Raw genomic sequence first — 17,756 nt, 5'->3', positions numbered from 1 at the left:
GTGATTAGTTATTGAGCTGAAGGTGAAAATAATTTAGGTGTCATTTCTTAATTAGATAGTTTAGCCTTAAAAGACCTTGTAAAAAAAGATAGATTTTGTAGCTTGTTAGTAGAATGCCGTAGAACTCACAACTTGTAAGACTGATTGATAAAAAATAAATAATAAACATTTGAGTCTGAACACCAAATATCATCTCAAGTGCTTTCAATCCCAAGCTTAACAGAGGCAAAAAAACCCAAAACCCAACATTTAATGGTAACCACCATTAACATTTAATGGTACCAACCACCTCTCCAGGAAGCCTATCCCATGTTTAACCACCCTCTTGGTAAAGAAATGCTTCCTAATGTCCAGTTTGATATGAATTTTATTATTATATGAATTTTAATAAAGCATTTGAGACAATGTTAAGGAAGAAAATACTTCACTGAAGAAAATATTTCATTACATGGATAAAACTGAGTCAGTATGATGATTTTATGGTAAGAGGAACCAGCTAAAAGAAGATTACAAACAAAGCAATAACCAAGACAGCAAAGCACTAAAAGAATCATAAAGAGAATTGGGATGTTCCTTAAAAAGATGACAGCAATGGACATGAATCTGACAGGCAAACATGATGGCTGTTGCTTGGCCTGCTGTGGAGGAACAAGCTGGACCTTTGCAGGTTTTTTCCCCAGCCTTGTTTTCTGACATTTCATAAAGAAAACAAGGCAGTGAGGCTATAGGAAGAATTCCAGGCTAGTTTCTGAAGAGTATGTTCTCAGGCTGATGATTTTTATTGAAATTTCTCATGGGAAGTGGAACCTGCAGGAACATTTGGCAGCTCACACCCAACTGTGTGACATCCTGAACACCAAAGAACTCAGTAACAGCTCAAATTCAGTTCTAGATAGGAAAATTCACAGTGGGAAGGGAGAAAACAAGAATGCATAAACCACATATTTGAGAACTTCTGCTATGAGCTGAGCACAAATGGAAAAAGAGGAATTCAAAAACTTTGCTAGCTACCCTTTAACTTGTGCTATCATGCTAAAAAATGTGTAAAGACTTTAAAAAACATAATTAGCTACCTAGGATTCCAATAAAGGCAGGAGAGAATCACTACTACAGCTCAAGGCATTGAGGAAACCCCATCTTGGAGACCACATTATTATTAAAAATGTCAATTAGCATTTTAGTATTACCTGTGCTTGAAACCAATCTAAACTGGAAAACATCAAAGTGCTGCCCAACAGCAAGAATCAAAAAATGGATGATTGCTTTCTTTAGACTAATCAAAAAAAGGCCAGAGAGGAGAAAACTCATCTCTTCAAGTGCACAAATATATACAGCAAGGAAAACCCAACCACTTCAGCTAAAGGATATTTCAGTTTAAACTGATAAACTGAAGGGAGATCAGTAAATGTAGACTGGACAACAGAAGAGGTTTCTGAGCATCAGCAGAACAAGCTGAGAGGAACATCAGGCCCTTCTCAATCTGTAATGGAGTGGAAGAGATGCTGGGGGGCTGAGGTTGAGCCCTCTGCAGTGAAACCTTTACTTTTGCCTATAGAATCACCTCTTAGTCCCTTGCAGCAGGCAGGAGGAGATGTTTCAGGCTAACTGCACTGCAGCAGAACAGAATCACTGATCCCACTTTCAACAAAGCCTTCCATTGCTGGATTTCTAAACACAGCAATTTCCACAAGCATCCCAAAGTCATTACACAACACCAGATTGCAGCACAGTCATGTTGTTATCAAAGTAAGAGCCAGCTGTCATTTGATTATCAAAGGGAACACAGGAAATTATCCTGTATTACAGGAAGCTCTACTCATCAATTAAGCATTTATTCAAAACTACTGAAGTTAAAACTCAGAAAGAATTAATACTCATTTTAATAGGTCTTAAAGTATGGCTGCAAGCCCATAAGACCAAAAATAATATTGCTCTCAGCTTCCATTCCTTATTAGATGAGGAAATTAATTTCTTCATCTGTCATTTGTTTGCAAGAAAGCAGAATAACTATTTTTGGTTGAAAATAACATGAGCTATCTTTCAACAATATGAAATTAAGCAGCAAATCCAGCAGAACTTCAGCAGAAAAGCTTGAATAAAACAGACTCTTACCATCACTGAGGTGGTGCTGGGAGGAAGAGGATCAGGAACTGCCCTCTGAGCCTGGCTGTCACCCAGCATGGTTGCAATGGTTTCACTGAGAGCTTCCTTTACAAAATTATTTATCATTTCTGAGTCCACAGGGACACCAGCATTGACAAAGAGCTGGAATCCTCCACCACCTGCAACTTCAACTGAAAATGAAGGAATGTGAAGCACACAGCCAGGTCTCACTTCCTAAAATCCATGTACTGTACTGCTGCCACTCACTCTCTATGGAATTTTAAACAGTCCTTTGCAAAAAGTGATTTTTTTTAACCTTCCAGATAAACAACAGCAGAGAAACAAATCAGGAGCATAAAAGAAGGCAACAGCAAAGGGCAGTGACATCACAGGAGAAATGCCTTTCTCTCCATTCTCACATATTCATAAGAGAAGGAATTTTTGACATATCTATTAAAAAAAGAAAGGCAAACAAACATTACAGGCTCAGCAAAATGCCAAATGTGATTTAGGTGGCCAATAACAGAAGGTGATTTGTACAGTGCTGTTATTCCAAGTCTTCTTTTTATTTGATATAATTTATTTCAATGGCCTTGTAACACTGGCTCTGTCTCCACATAAATTCAGGTGTGCACTGCTGCTTTTCACAGTTTCACTGGTTCAGGATTATTTAGGCTGAGGCAACAGCTTGTTAAAATTAGCCAAAAATTGAGCTAATCCATCTGCAGAGAACAATAATTCCCACTTACCAATGCCAGGGGTTACAGTCTCACTCTCTTCACTCTTTATGGAGCTGCTTACGCTGGGTGCTCTTTCTGTCTGAGCTGGGCACATCTCACTGATGATTTTTGCCATTATTTCTTGCTCCACCCTAGCAGAATAAAACCCATTTAAGTATCAGCAAACACCAAGACACCTAAAAGCACACAAAAGAGCATTCTTGACCTAAAATGCAAGGCAGCTCAAAGGGAAGTGGATAAGGGAATGGAGGTGAGAAAAAAGGGAGGGTTAATTAGGGAATCATTCCTTCTTCCATATATATTCTTTGCCACTTTGTTAAATTGAAACTCACCAATTTACCAACGTGTTTTCTATAGTTTCTCTCTTTTGAATCACTTCATCCAAAACATCTGCAGACTGCTGAGGAGCAGGAGCCACAGGAGGAAACACAGGACTATTGTGTTGTGGAGAGGCAGCTTTAAACTGGCCATTAAGCTCCAGAACAGGCTCAAGGAATTCTGGAATTTCATCCTTCTCCTCTTCCTGATCCTAATAAATAAGCAGTAAATTAAGTTATGGTACATTTCTGGAAGGCAATGTCATTGAGCTAGCTGTCAGGTTTTTTTCTTTAAGAAGCATTTGTGGATGTAGGACAGCACACAAACCACATTCTCCCTCCTCAGTGTGTTGCAGTTAATTGATACAACTCTAAGCTTAGCAAATCATAAATCTGTAGAGGTATAAAGCCATAGGAACTGCTCAGTAAAACATGATTTGGCTCATATTTCCTGCCTGTGCTGCACAGGGCAGGGAGCCAGTGGCAATGCTAATACTTGAAAAATTTACTTGTGACCTACGTCAGGTTTCTTTAATGTCACCCCAGAAAAGTTCCTCCTCTGAACAAAAAACTTTAGGAAACATTCTACAGTCACTTGTTGGGTTAGGGTTTTTTGTTTGTTTGGGTTGGATTTTGGTTGTTTTTCTTTAAATAAATCAAACTTGCTCTTTAAAGTCTCCAGTCTGAAAAGACAAATTCATTAACAAAAGTTAACGAGCATGTAGTCAATCAAAACTCTAATGAACTTGCCAGCACTGAAAATTAGAAAATAGTTTACACATATGTCACATGTGTGTTTACACTTCCATTAACTTCAGCTGCTGAAAGATAGAAGGTATTTCTGGGCACAACCCTCACAGATGTCTTGATTTTAATGTTAAAGTTCTATTCCTAAAAAGTCAGAGAAATGACTTGGTGAGTTAAAATATTTGGGTTTTTCCAAAGATGCCTCCTTCCTTTCCCCCTGGAGCACAAACACAGCACCAAGTCCCCAAAAGCAGCCACTAAGCCATCATACAGTAATGCCTCCTGATGAATGAGACCCTGCAACCTCCACTTCTAATATTAAAAACAAATGTCTCTAATAGTAATATGACTCTCTAAGAAGAAAATTTGGTATGCCAGAAAGAGATGAGGAGCTGAGCCCTGATTTACCAGAGAGAAATATGTGATGGTGCATAAAACTCACTGTAAATCTATATTTACTAAGATTAATCTCCAACACAGTGAAAAGAGAAAAAAAGTCTCCTTTTCCCTTATATAAATTAAACTTACTTTCAACCCACAAAATGAAAAGATCCTATGCTAATATATTATCTATGAAAAAAAAAGTGAAAAAGTGAAAAAGTAAAAAAGAAAAAGAACAGAGAAAGGGGGGAAAAGTAACATTTCCCTGTCTCCTTCCCCACCCTAGCATTAACACTTCTCCTGCCTTAACACATTTTAAAGCTGCAGAGTTAGAGAGGTCCCTGATGGGTATTACACTAAAAACTGCTGGGTCTTTCTGGACCTTTAAATAGTGATAATCTTCAAAGCAGGGAGAAAACAGAATATGTGTATCTGGGTGATAAACAAAGATTTTGAAAGCATTCTAGGCATAGAAATGAGCAGAGAAGTTAAGTCAGAAGGCCCTGGGTGCCTTGCAAGCTGCTCAGCAGCTCATGATGTTGGGATATGTGTGCTGAGAACAGTAATTCATTCTGACAGCAAATGTAAAGATGTCTTTGTCCAGCATTTCATTATGTATTTTCCTCTGCCTGCATTACTCCATAAATTTTCTTTGATGTTGCCTATTTAATACCTCTGAAAGTATGCAAAATACAAACATCTGGATTAAATAAAGCAAGTACATACAATACATCTTACATCTCTTTAGTAACTCTGACAAACTTTTGCAGCTCTACTGCATTTCTAAAATATTTTATATTTTATAGCACACAAATCCATAATAATGCACAAAATCATATTCATTTGGGGGTGATATATTATCTCTGCTGAAATAAAAAAATAATGTAATAGTCAGTATTTAATTATACAGATTGAACTTGAACATATATCAACTTGTAGACCAATCTTAAATACTCTGCACTCAATTCTTCATTTTGCTTCCCTGGGGACTGTTGAAAATATCTATCACAACCCCCAATCAAAATATGGCATAAATTAAAAAGTCTTTCAGATATGATTGGAATATTAATCACTGTTCTTTATTATAAAGTATCAAGCCAAAATTCTATTTCCCAAATTACATTCAGGTAATTAAAAAAAAAAAAAGTTTGAAACTATTAGATGTTATCAATTAGTTTTGTTCCATTACCAAACATGTGCATACAGAGTCTTATTAAAGACTCCTGAAACTTAAGCCATGGATTTCCTCTTGATGGATTTCTAAAGGAATTCTCAGGAGCAAGGTCAGGCTGCATTGCAGGTGTCACCTGTGAGCTTTTGTCTGAAGAGTGAAGTGTAAAAATATCAATGTCCTGCCCAAGAGCATCAATGGGAAATGAGGAAAATACATTTACATTTATAATACCTGAGCTCTGCAGGTTTCATATTGTGCTGTGGCATTCAAATTGGAAGCAAAAACTCTGAGAAAAAAATCCCCTACCTTGCAATTAGGGCATATTCAGAGAGAGCAAAAAGTGCATTTAATCTGAAATCCCAGGGAGTTTGCTGAAGGAACTGCAGGATGTGGCTGCTTGTAAGAATTTGAGAGCAGACTCAATAAATCTGAGAGTCAGTTGTGTGAGCTGAGCAAGTTTCTCACTCTGAAATAATCCCAGGATGGTTTGGGTGGAAGGGACCTCCAGGACCATTTTGTCCCAAGCCCCTGCCATGGACAGGAACACTTCCACCAGAACAGGCTGCCCCAAGCCTGCCCAACCTGGCCTGGAGCACCGCCAGGAAAAACAAACACAGAAAAAGGAAACAGAAACAAACAAGAAAGAAAGATATTCCACACAAATACTTATCCTACTCAGTCCTAACAGAATTAAGCTTTCATAATAAAAGGGAAGCGGGGGGAAGACAATAAAAGCTATTTTTTGTATAGCATTTTATGCACATACTTTCATGAATCTGAAGACTCTTTTATAACAATAACTTTGCTTTCTTTTGATGTCTTAAATACCCCTGCCACTCCAGAGACTGATTTTATGCTCCCCCATTGTGTTTGCCTTGCACATTTTTAAGAACATTGTCTGTGTGGTCATAGGCCAAACATATGTTTCACTTGGAACATTTTTGGTATTGTGGTTAAAATATATCCCATTGCCAAAACTAAAAGATAAAAGCAATCCAGGGAAAAAAAATGAAAAAAGAAAAGATGAGTAACTATTATTCACATAATAAAAATTTAACATTGCAGCATTTTTTGATAGTTGCTAAAATGATTTCTTTAAAGCTTTTTTCTTGTGCTAACAGAAGAACAATGTCCACAGAGATTTAACTCCTCCCCTCCAGTAACATAAGGTATTTTTGAAACTATAAATGAATAAAGCATTTACACACTTTTGATAGACAAACCATCAAATTAGGGCTGTTTTAATGAACTGATAATGCTAAATTATTAACTCATTTTAAAAATAAATCTATCTGTAAGGACTAGGGTTAATATTTGATGTACACTCTAATCCTGGGATCAGAAACACATGGAAATAAAAAGATTAAATTTTTGGGTAAACTTTGATTACACACAGTGAGTTTTGTTCAGTAAAGTGAAATGAAGGCTGGTTCACCAACCTTGTGATTCTCAGGACCCCCCAGACAAGAGGTCAGCTAACCAAAGGAAGGATTTGCTACCTGAAAAAACTAAACTGTGAAAGAGGATCTCAAATAAACCTGTGTTACCACAAACCAGAAACAACAACACTGTCAAGAATTCCTTCTTAAGATCTAATTCTAACCCTGCCCTCTATCAGGTTGAAGCCATTCCCCCTTGTCCTGTCACTCCAGGCCCTTGTCCAAAGTCCCTCTCCAGCTCTCCTGGAGCCCCTTTAGGTGCTCCAAGGTCTCCCCAGAACCTTCTCTTCTCCAGGATGAAGAACCCCAGTTGTCTCAGCCTGTCACTGTATTTATTACATGCAGAGTTTTAAACTGTAAACTCTAAGTTCTATAATCACTGCTGATTTTAGAGAAATACTTGTATTTCTAGTGGATTCTAACATATCCAAATAAAAGCTAATTTTTCAAAAGCTTCTGTACTCACCAACCCACAGTAATTTCTAATATCCTCTATAACACTGTAAACAGCTCAGTTTTGTTCACAAAGTGTACTTTTAAAGCTGCTAGGAAAGCAAAATAGTTTCTTTACACTGTGTCTCCAGTTTTGACAGAATAATATAAAACAAATATAAAAATCATTAAAGAGAAAAGACACCTTTGCAATGGGATTACCTGTGTGACATCAGTAACATCAATGAAGTTAGCTCCTGGAAGCTTTGTGTCTTCCTCTTCACTGTGTACTTCTTCTGGAGTCTTACAAAGACAGATTGCAGTTGTTAGGTATTTCATCTTGGGGGGGTGGAAATGCATTAGCAGAAAACCTTCATGACAAGAATCAATTAAATCACACCTTCCACTATCCCAGGGTGGTCCAAACCCTGTCCAACCCAGCCTGGAACACTTCCAGGGATGGAGCAGCCACAGCTTCTCTGGGCAGCCCATGCCAGGGCCTCAGCACCCTCACAATCAAAGATTTCTTCCCAATATCCCATCTAAACCTACCCTCTGTCAGTTTGAAACCATTCCCCCTTGTCCTTACTCCTGGAAATAGCCTCTCTCATTCTTGTAGGGTCCTTTCAGGCACTGGAAGGCTGCAATGAGGCCACTCCACAGCCTTTTCCTCTCCAGGCTAAACAATCCCAATTCTCTCAGCCTTTCCTCATAGGAGAGGAGCTCCATCTCTCTCATCAACTTGCTGGGATGGAGTAATAGAATTTAAAATACAAATCACTATATTTGTCCAAAATCTCTGCCTGATTCAGTGAATACCTGGATCACAGGACTCTGGAGGACTTAACTCCTGAAGTAAGGAAAATGGAATGTACAATAACCACACAAAAATAATCACTGCCTTACCAAGCCTTCACACACTCTGTCCTTATCACTCAGCACACAGCACTTACCCTGAGGGCTACACAAAAACCTTCCTTGCTGCTCAGATCAAGATTAAAAACACTTCTGAAAAGTTGTAGGGAAAGAGAATAGAGTGGCCACTGCAACACCCCAGGCTGCTGGGCTCAGTGCCCACACCACTGAACACTCCACAAGAGCCAAGCAGCAGAGGGAGGGATGAGGAACATCCTCAGAGCACTGAAGCCAGTGAAAACAACAGGCATGGGCCAACAGGGATTGTAATTCTTTACAGGACACAGGAACACTGTTTTTCTTCGAGTTTTATCATGGTGATCATTTAATCTTGGCAGAAAAGTGTCTTTCTACAATTTTTCATTTTGTTAAACAAATACCTTGTACTGTAAATTCTTTAGAGTAATTACTCCATTTCTCCTAGAACTGTCCCATTTCTCGAACTAAAGAAAGACAATGTGAACTTTGCACCAATTTAACATATTCCTTTTGAGTAAGTTTGAATTCCCAGACAATCAGTACCTGTATTACAGCACTGACAGGAGGGAGCAGAGGCTCAGAGCTTGGAGGAACAGGACTCACAGTCCTGGTAGTTGAAACACTGTCAATATCAACATTTGGTAACACCTAGGACAAAAAAAAAAAAGCATCAATATAAAAATCTATATATTAGCTTGGTTATTATCATTGAACTTTTTAGATTTTTTTCTTCCACCGGCTTCTGAGCCACTAAAATTCAGTGCTCTCCTTTTCTCATGCCTGTATCTGATATCAACTTGGTTCTGAAAATCAAATTACTGTAATGGCACAAACTAACACCAGAAATAGTCCTTCTCTTGCAGTACCTGATTTCTCCTGTTTTCTAATTCCCTGACACTTTGTCTTGCACGGAACAGAAGGGGAGTGTATCTGTAATAATTACCCATAATAGTCAGAGCAGAGGTGTGTTAGACCTGCAAGTAGTTTAGAAGATTACAACATAGTTTGTAATCAAGGCATGACCATTACAGCATTAAAATGTGTTATAATTCTGTTAAGAACAAAGATTTCAATGCTTCATTCCTTTGGGAAAAGAAAAATCACCTTAAATATTTAAGAACTGGGTGTAATAACAGCAAAATGCAGGTGGGTGAGATGAAGTGACACAGCAAGGGAACAAAGCACAGAACACCCTCCCTGTGTTTAACTCTGAGTTCCATGAATCATTTGTGTCTGAAAGGTGTGTGGGGGAGTGGGTGCAGTCTCAACAATTGGAATCCAAAACAATGAACATGTCAGAAATATTCACTTCCTTGACAACAGACTCATGTGAAAAATGAAAACAAACCCCAACCCACGAGGTAAGGACTGCAAGGGTTGATTAATCAGGAGTGAAACCCTTGGGTTGACAATCATGCTTGAAACAGAAATCTTAAAGGCCAAAGCAATCATCCAAGAAAACTGACATTTATATTTATACTTCTTTTTTTCCAAGTTTGTTCTGGCTGAAAAATCTCATTAAAAAAATAAAATGTGACACAGATTTTACAAATACCCTGCATAGGTGACTTAAGAAAGAAACAGTTTTCTATTTTGGCCAAATAATAAAAATAATTGTTAAAATATGAATAAATATATAAATATAGCATGAGAACTACTTGTTCCCTCCATTCCACATTTTTCTAATTCTTACTGAAAACCATCTACTGATGTCCAAGTGTGTTACTGATGGATCAGGCTGCCTATAGATAGCACTCATTAAAGTAAACAAACAAATCATCATCACTCTTGACATGTACCTGCACAGAGAGCTGAGGTGGATCCTTCTTCTCTGATTTCATCTCTATCACAGCTATATTTGGTTTTTTTACCTCAACTGGAGGCTTTGGTGGCTCTGGAGGAAGGGAGGTTGTAACTGTGACAGGGTGTGGTTTATCCATGACTACTCCAGCAGGCTGCACTGATGTGTTGCTGCTTTGGGTTTGACCTAAAGACAGTTGAAAAACAATTAAAACTTCATATATCCATCTCCAAAGGCAGAAAATTAATAAATTAATTAAAATTATATTCTGTGTGTTTCCAGATTCTGTGTGCAATTACAGACCAATTAAAAAGCCCCCTATTAACATTAGCTAAACTACAGTAATTCACCAGCTAATTTTAAGCTTTCCCAGCAGAAACTATCAACTCAACACTACCTGGTTTTAAAATTATTCACTTTTCTTGACTCTGGTGACATCTACTGCCCAAAAAAAGAATTGTGTTTGCCATTCAAAAACTACAAACCATCACACCAAAAGTACTATTACACTTGGTGTAACAACCCACAAATTTTTGTTTGAAATAGCCTTTTAAAAAAATAATTACCTTATTTCAATGCCTATATAATACTAATCCTTCTCAAAACAAGCCCTGTATAAAGGTTCTATTGAAAGTCTAAAAATCCAGAAGTCATGAGAAGGAATTAACTGTGCTTGGCACAGTCCTACTGAAATTGTTGGGCTGAAGTCATTGCAAAAGTTGAATCCAAGGGTGAGTGATTCAGTTCCTGCTTTGGATACAAAACTGAAAGCAAGAACGTGAAGCCTAAAACCAAAATGAATCAAATCAGGTACAGCTAAACAAGTAATTGCTCTGTCAGGGTGTCACCAGATGTCCAGCATGAAGGATGAGGAAAACCAGAACATTTTCCAGAAAATCATAAATGATCCCTCAGATTTCCTATAAGGGCAGGTACAAATTTCATGGAATGATTTGGGTTGGAAGAGACCTGAGAGATCATCTAACCCCAAGCCCCAAACCACTGACTTAAGAAGAAAAAAGTTCTATTTCCATGAAAGAGCAGAGATTAACCTGCACAGAATGTGCTCCAGGTTATTTGCTCCTACCTAGAGGAATAGCCATGGGGATGAGGTGTCCTTCCAGAGGACCAGAGGCAGCAGGGACATCCTGGCTGGGGCTGAAGACATACTGGCTCTGCTGGGCAGGGGCACACACAGGATCCTTCTTCTTGGAGCTGCTGATGATCTTCTGTGTGTGCAAGCAGGTCTGGGTCCTTGCTGATTTCATCTTTGTGCCTGAAACGAGAGCACACAAACTGTAAAGGTCACAAAGCATGCACAAACCCAGGGACAACACTGCTGAGCCAAGCCTTCCTACTGAATCCACTGCACATTTTTGCTGTGGGATGGAGGGAATGAGGGAGGGAGTCCCAAAGGGCAGAACCTGAAGGTGCTATAGGTAGATGATAGATAGATGTCTTGGTATTGGCAGCAATGATGGAAGTTAAAATTGATTTTTTTTTAAAGTTAAATCTAGCAGATAAGGGCACAGAAAGACAAAAAGGACCAAAGAACAGCAATAAGTTGGAATGAAATCTGTGATTTAGCAGCTAAGAAGAAATCCATGATTTAAGTTTGAAATTTGGAACTGAATGTGTGATTTACCAGCTAAAAAGAAATCCAGAATTTAGGTTTGAAATGCAGCCACAAAACTGACAGGTACTCAGAGGAACAGGTATAATCTGTAAATTCCTGCTTTAACAACTCAGTGCTACTGCAAAATCAAGCCATAGCTAATACCCAAAAGTTTTGACTTCTGTCATCAAGGAAATGCTGATTTTTTGGCCCAGCTGTTCAAGTGTGCTGTAAATAGCCAGCCAGAAGTAATTTAGATGTAAAAACGTCTCGAGCAGAGGAGAGCATTTATTGCAATGTGCATTTGTCACCATACAGTCATGGAAGGTCTTAAGTTATAGCAAACAATGGATATTATTAGGGAAATTATTAACTTTAATATAAATGGATAAAACTGCCTGAAAATTCCCTTCAAAAAGGTGTCAACAATTGTCAATCAGGCAGAAGTGCTTCTACTGCTATTTTGTAGGTGTAAGGATAATGAATTTGGAAAGAAACATGCTGATAAACAACTCTATGCCTTTGTTACAGCCAAAAAAAAGTCATTTTACTCCTCTGTTGTTTCTAATAATCACCTCCCTGTACCTGCAGCCAGTTAACACATGGCAACAAACACTTTTAACTCTGTTCACATTTAAGAGCCTCCTAATTAATTGAAGAATGAAAGTCAATGATTATAAAATATAGGGATAATAAAGATTAATAACGTGACTTTTGTTAGATGCAGACAAGCAGATAAGGCAGTTCACTTATAAAGTGGTATTTTTGTACAGACAAATTATGGGTTAAGCCTGGAAACAAGAAGAAGAAGTCATAACTCAGTGAGAAAACACAGGTCAGAGAGAAGCATCTTTAGAAAAGGGTTTGTGCTCATGTTGGGGAAGCAATGGAATGAGAAACCACAACACAATGCTCTGGTCAACAGGATAAATGTGATCCCCAGATGTCTCAGCAGAATGTCTGAGATGGAGCAGGAGGAGATGATAACATCCACAGATGATAACACTGCATTCAGCACTAATTCTGTATCTCTGTAAATATTAAAACAGATTAGACATTAACAGGCACTCTTCATTTTTTAAGGAAAAGTCACCTGGAAAGTGAAGTAGCTGTAAACTGAAGCCAAAACCTCACTACATATCAGATAATAAATCTGAGAAGTGTTACTTGCTTTTGAAGAACAAGGTATTTTGCTGTGGGAAGAAGCAGAATTTCTTCTGTTTTTAAATAATGAGTTTGTGCCTTTCTGCAAAGCCCAGGTTAGCCAAAAAAACAGTTCTGCAGTCAGACAAATGAGTGGACTCTGTAACATAAATAGATCCAGTTCAGAGGCTTGTGATTTAGAAGAGGTCATACTACATGATCTAACAGTCCCCCTTGGCCTTGAACTTTTGAGTAAAAGCAGAAATTGGCAGTGTATCTGTAATGCTGCCAACTTGTAAAAACAAGGTTTTCTCAGTGAGAATGATTAAGTACTGTATACACACAGCACCTCATTTTAATTGCTTGCAACTTTTCATTTTTCCCTGCAAAGTTTATTTGCACTGGTCAGAAACTAGACATTTAATTAAACTTAGCTTTAAAAAAACAGTGTTTTACATGTATTTATCAGTTCATATTATGCAAGAAAATAATTCCAGCTTTTTTTTAGAAATGATCTCTTACTCATAAAAGTGCTAGTTGAATTTTTTTTTCCTGACTTCCCATAAGAAACTAAGCATTAGTCACCATAGTTTATTTGCAAAGAAAATGGTTGAGAGTTATAAAATGACTGAAAAGAGACTCTCCAGATGGCCATTTCAGTCTTAAATAAACATCCTTATTCTAACACTAATTTAAAACAAGCTCGGTGGACTGCTCTAACAAAACAGAGTCATTTAATGAGTCTGGATTTTTTAGCCAATCAAACCCAAGGCCAAAGATTTCCAATCTTTTGAAGCCTTTGTCACCTGGCACATCAAGGCCAGGAAGGGAATCTGTGGGTGCAGATCTGTGAAGGGAAGAACTCACCATGCCTAGAGTGAAAGAGATTTGTTTATTTCCTTCTTTGTTTGTTTTTTTTTAAGAACCTGGTACTTTGAAGTGCTCATTCAATCTTGGTGCATTTTATTTACACTCCTCCTACAGAGGAGTACAGAACTGATCCTGATTTTATTATTTATACTTTGCTTTGCCATAACAGCTTCTTCCAGTACAGCAGCCCCCAAAATGATTTGTTTTTGTGAGACCCATGGGATTATTTTTCCATTTTATTAGTATGGTAAGGTAAGGACAAAAATGAAGCAGTTTGACCAATAGCCTTACCAAGAGGCAAAGATAAATAATGCCAGTATCAAACAAACCCCAGTCTCAGTTAAAATCAGAAAGTTTGGAATAGGACACACTCATTGGAGTGGTGCTCCTTTACACCACGTGCAAAAAATTCCATTTTTCCCTCAGATAAGAACACAAGGAGGTGTCTTATTTTATTTACTGTCAGGATAGAGACAAAATCATAACCTCCCATAACTCCAGCCTGATGTTAAATAGAGAAACAAATTTTATGGTGGCTTTACTGTTGCAAACACACATTTTTCTCTGCAGCATGACTTCATGGCTTGGAAGGGAAGCACCCTGGAAAAAGGCTATCCAGAGTTCACTCTCTGTTTTCCAGCAAAGAGCTTTGAAGCTGTTTGTCACACACAGGAGTTCTGCAAGATTGAAGGCAGCATTGATCCAGTTTTCCCATTCATTTCTATTTGCACCCAACAGAAAAAAGCTGAAGCACAGGAGCAGCTCATTCCAACTGCACAGAACCTTTCATTTCTCTGACACCACTGAATTTCAACTGGTGGTTTCAAATGATCAAATGACCTCTTTGTTATAATTAGATTGGGGAGGGGGACACTCTTTCTGCCACTTCACAAGATATTGTTTCTGGAATGATGAAATTGGCCTTCCTGGAAAGGTTATGTCCTTCTGTAAAGGACAAGAGCCCAATAAATAGAGGAGAAAATTCATTTAGGACTCAGCAAAAGCAGAACTGCTGATAAAATATTTTTAAAGAAGTGCCTGTTCTCAATCCAAATCTTACTGGTCACTGTGTCACTGTTATTACTACCTTAAGTGCTTACTAGCACACATTTCACCCAAAAAGATCTATACAGAATAAATTAAATTATGGGTGTACAGCACAGCCAAGAGTCAAAAACAGTGTTATATCATGCTTCAAGTGAGTATAGCAGGGGATGCACTATTTTTCAGCAAAGAAAAGACATCCAAGAGAGGGCAAACAAACACCTAAGTCACAAGGCTGGCAGTTTTCATGTGACCTTTTAAAAAATGGTGAGCTTTGAAAAGTTTTCTAGGTTTTTGCCAGGGCTACAACCGACATTTTCCAGGAGGGTGCTGAGAATTGTGAATATTTTCTACCAATAACACTTTCTCTTCACAGATCACAACTGGGCTCCAGAGGACAAGTAAGGAAAGTGCCATAAAGACCAGGAAAGGCCAAACAAGAGATTCTTGTACAATTTGAGGACTTGCCACTGTGGATGTACATCATAACCACAGAATAACAGAAGGATTTGGGTTGGAAGGAACCTTCGGGATCAACCAGTTCCAAACCCCTGCCATGGGCTAGGACACCTTCCACTAGGTCAGGTTACTCGAGAATATTAAAATAAATAAATGAAATTTTAAAAATAAAATAGAATAAAAATAAAATAACATAATAATAATAATAATAATAATAATAATAATAATAATAATAATAATAATAATAATAATAATAATATCCCCAGCCTCAAACCCCAGTACTGCCTGTCTTCAGAAACACAGATATGTTTTACACCATCCATTGCAATGGCCTAAGAACATGAAGTGACTGGCTGCCTTCTGAGTTAATCTCTCATATTTCACACAGAATGTAATGTTTTGACAGCTGTAATAAAAACCCAGGCAGCATTTTTAAACGTGGCATTTAAGACTACATCAAGTATATTTTCCCTGCATGGGTAGCAACAGCCTAAGTGCAAGAAGCATGGAGGGAGCCAGTTAATATTTTTCCAAGGATGCACATCCTATTAACTCCATCGTGCCCACCACCACCTTACCCTCCTCTTCCTCTTCAGCCTCTCTCCCATCTCCACACTTTCCCTTCATCATTATCATTTTTCATGTCATCTCTCCCCAGTAAAATGATCCACACTGTTTTCTTTAATAACAGTTAAAGATGATTCTTAGTTTTTGCATTAAGAATCAGGTAAGTTTTGTAAAGGTAACTAAGAAATAAAACAGATCAGATTAAAACATTACTAACTCTAGATGAAGTCTATTTACACTGACCTGTATCAGATATCTACAGTCCCCCTTTTGTAATTATTCTTACACATTTTTATTAGATTAGAAAATTAGGACCCTCTTATCCTAACACTTTGCCAACAAAACTAATGAATAGAATTCATTATTAATCAACTAATAACCTCTGTCAATTAAATAACCTTAACAAGCTATCACAGAAAGGATTTCCACTCTGCTTATAAGTCTAACTGAATGAAGAAAAATTTGTTACTTGCACTTAGTGAACTTAACCAATGATTCTGATTACATCTTTCACTATTTTCATCTTCATGCTCATATATTTAATTTTTCATATTTCAATTGATGCATTAGGAACAGGAGATTAAATATCAGACTTTCTTCAGTTTTCAAGTCTCAGTACATTTCTGAGCTCTGAATGAAGTAAATATTTAAATGAAAAATCACTGGATAAACCTGACAAAAAAACCCACATCTCCCAGTGACAATTATCAAAAATTAAGTTCATTTTTCAACACACTCGTGATTGATTTTAGCAATTCAGCTTATTAAATCTGAACAACAATAAATACCTACTAATACATTTATCATATTTAGAAATAAGTACTTCTTTGACAATCTAAAATAAGTGAGAGACACATTAAGCAAAGTTAAAAAACTTCTGATATTTTTTTAGTTTTGAAAAGAGGATTTTAAACAGAAATAAACTATTTCAAATGGACAGGACCTACAACAACCATCCAGTCCAACTGCCTGACCACTTCAGGGCTGACCAAAAGTTAAATTAAAGGCATTTTCCAAATGCCTCTTAAGCCCTGACCAACCTGAGGCAGTGACCACCTCTCAGAAAAGCCACTGCAGTTGCTTAAGCTTTATATTGAAGAGCAGATGAACTAAAATTAGCAGATTCATTTCCACAAGGAATTCCTGGTAAAAAACTGGGAAGGAATATCTTGTTCCTATCAAAGAATCACTTACCCCTAACAGTCTCTATCACCTTGGGTCTGGGAAGTTTAGATTTGGGAGAGGGAGAGTTGAATCTCAGGTAGGGTCCTTTCTTAAGCGTGCTCCGGCGGCCATGGTAAATGGGTTTCCCATAAACTTGAGACAGATAATCTTCATTTTTCTCCAGTGCAGTTCTACCTACCACTCCCTGATGGACACCAAAAAGGAAAAAAAAAAGTAGTTTACAATTCTTCATTTATGTAAATTAGAACAGGACAGAGCTATCACTTTCATTTTGAATTAGTACACCTGCACACACCATTTTTCATGTCAATGCAACAGTTTTTTCCCAGAAAAGAAACCAACTATTTGGCAACTCACATCTGCCTTTTTTTCTTTGCTTTGCACATCTTCAGAAAAGTAAGTTCTAAACTTCTGTTTCTTTGTGTTATCTTCCACCTGCTTCTGCAATGGCGGAGGTGGAGGTGAAGGCTTTTTTGTCAAGACTCCTGGGATGTTTTCAGTTTTCTCTTTAGTTTCTTTCTTGTTCTTCACAGGCCTGAGGTTTTGGGCTTTCTTGTTCCATGGGGCTTTTTGATCATTTTTCCCTTGTTCTGAATCACTTTTTGCCATTTCAACCTAAACAGAAAACATATATGTAATAAATGGAGATTTTTCTCTTCAAGGCTATCAGCAAGTGTGTGGATAACTTTGAAGCTTTGAGAAAGGGCCTGTTTTTCATGTTAGCCAGCAAGTGATACCAGGGATTTTCATTACACAACCACAGTTTTAAAACAGAGGTAAATATTATATTTATTATTTATTTTTTCATTATTATTATTTCTTTTTTATTGATTTGTTATATTTAT

General features: G+C 37.6%; 1 protein-coding gene across 5 annotated transcripts in view; it reads right to left on the bottom strand.

Moving 5' to 3' along the window:
• KIAA0586 overlaps nucleotides 1-17,756 on the bottom strand; it is a 68,611-nt gene that overhangs the window by 38,672 nt on the left and 12,183 nt on the right. For all 5 annotated transcript variants that reach the window (XM_084207457.1, XM_084207458.1, XM_084207461.1 and 2 more), the window contains exons 14-22: nucleotides 17,269-17,526; nucleotides 16,921-17,095; nucleotides 11,116-11,304; nucleotides 10,027-10,214; nucleotides 8,771-8,875; nucleotides 7,556-7,636; nucleotides 3,176-3,372; nucleotides 2,853-2,974; nucleotides 2,113-2,294 (exon numbers count right to left, since the gene is read on the bottom strand). In XM_084207457.1, coding sequence (XP_084063583.1) covers nucleotides 2,113-2,294; nucleotides 2,853-2,974; nucleotides 3,176-3,372; nucleotides 7,556-7,636; nucleotides 8,771-8,875; nucleotides 10,027-10,214; nucleotides 11,116-11,304; nucleotides 16,921-17,095; nucleotides 17,269-17,526 — 1,497 coding nt within the window. The remainder of the gene's footprint in view (nucleotides 1-2,112; nucleotides 2,295-2,852; nucleotides 2,975-3,175; nucleotides 3,373-7,555; nucleotides 7,637-8,770; nucleotides 8,876-10,026; nucleotides 10,215-11,115; nucleotides 11,305-16,920; nucleotides 17,096-17,268; nucleotides 17,527-17,756) is intronic.

The sequence above is a fragment of the Fringilla coelebs genome, assembly GCF_963513975.1.
Source record: "Fringilla coelebs genome assembly, chromosome: 6".
NCBI classification, from domain to species: Eukaryota; Metazoa; Chordata; class Aves; order Passeriformes; family Fringillidae; genus Fringilla; species Fringilla coelebs.
This window is presented reverse-complemented; position numbering and strand designations above follow the sequence as displayed.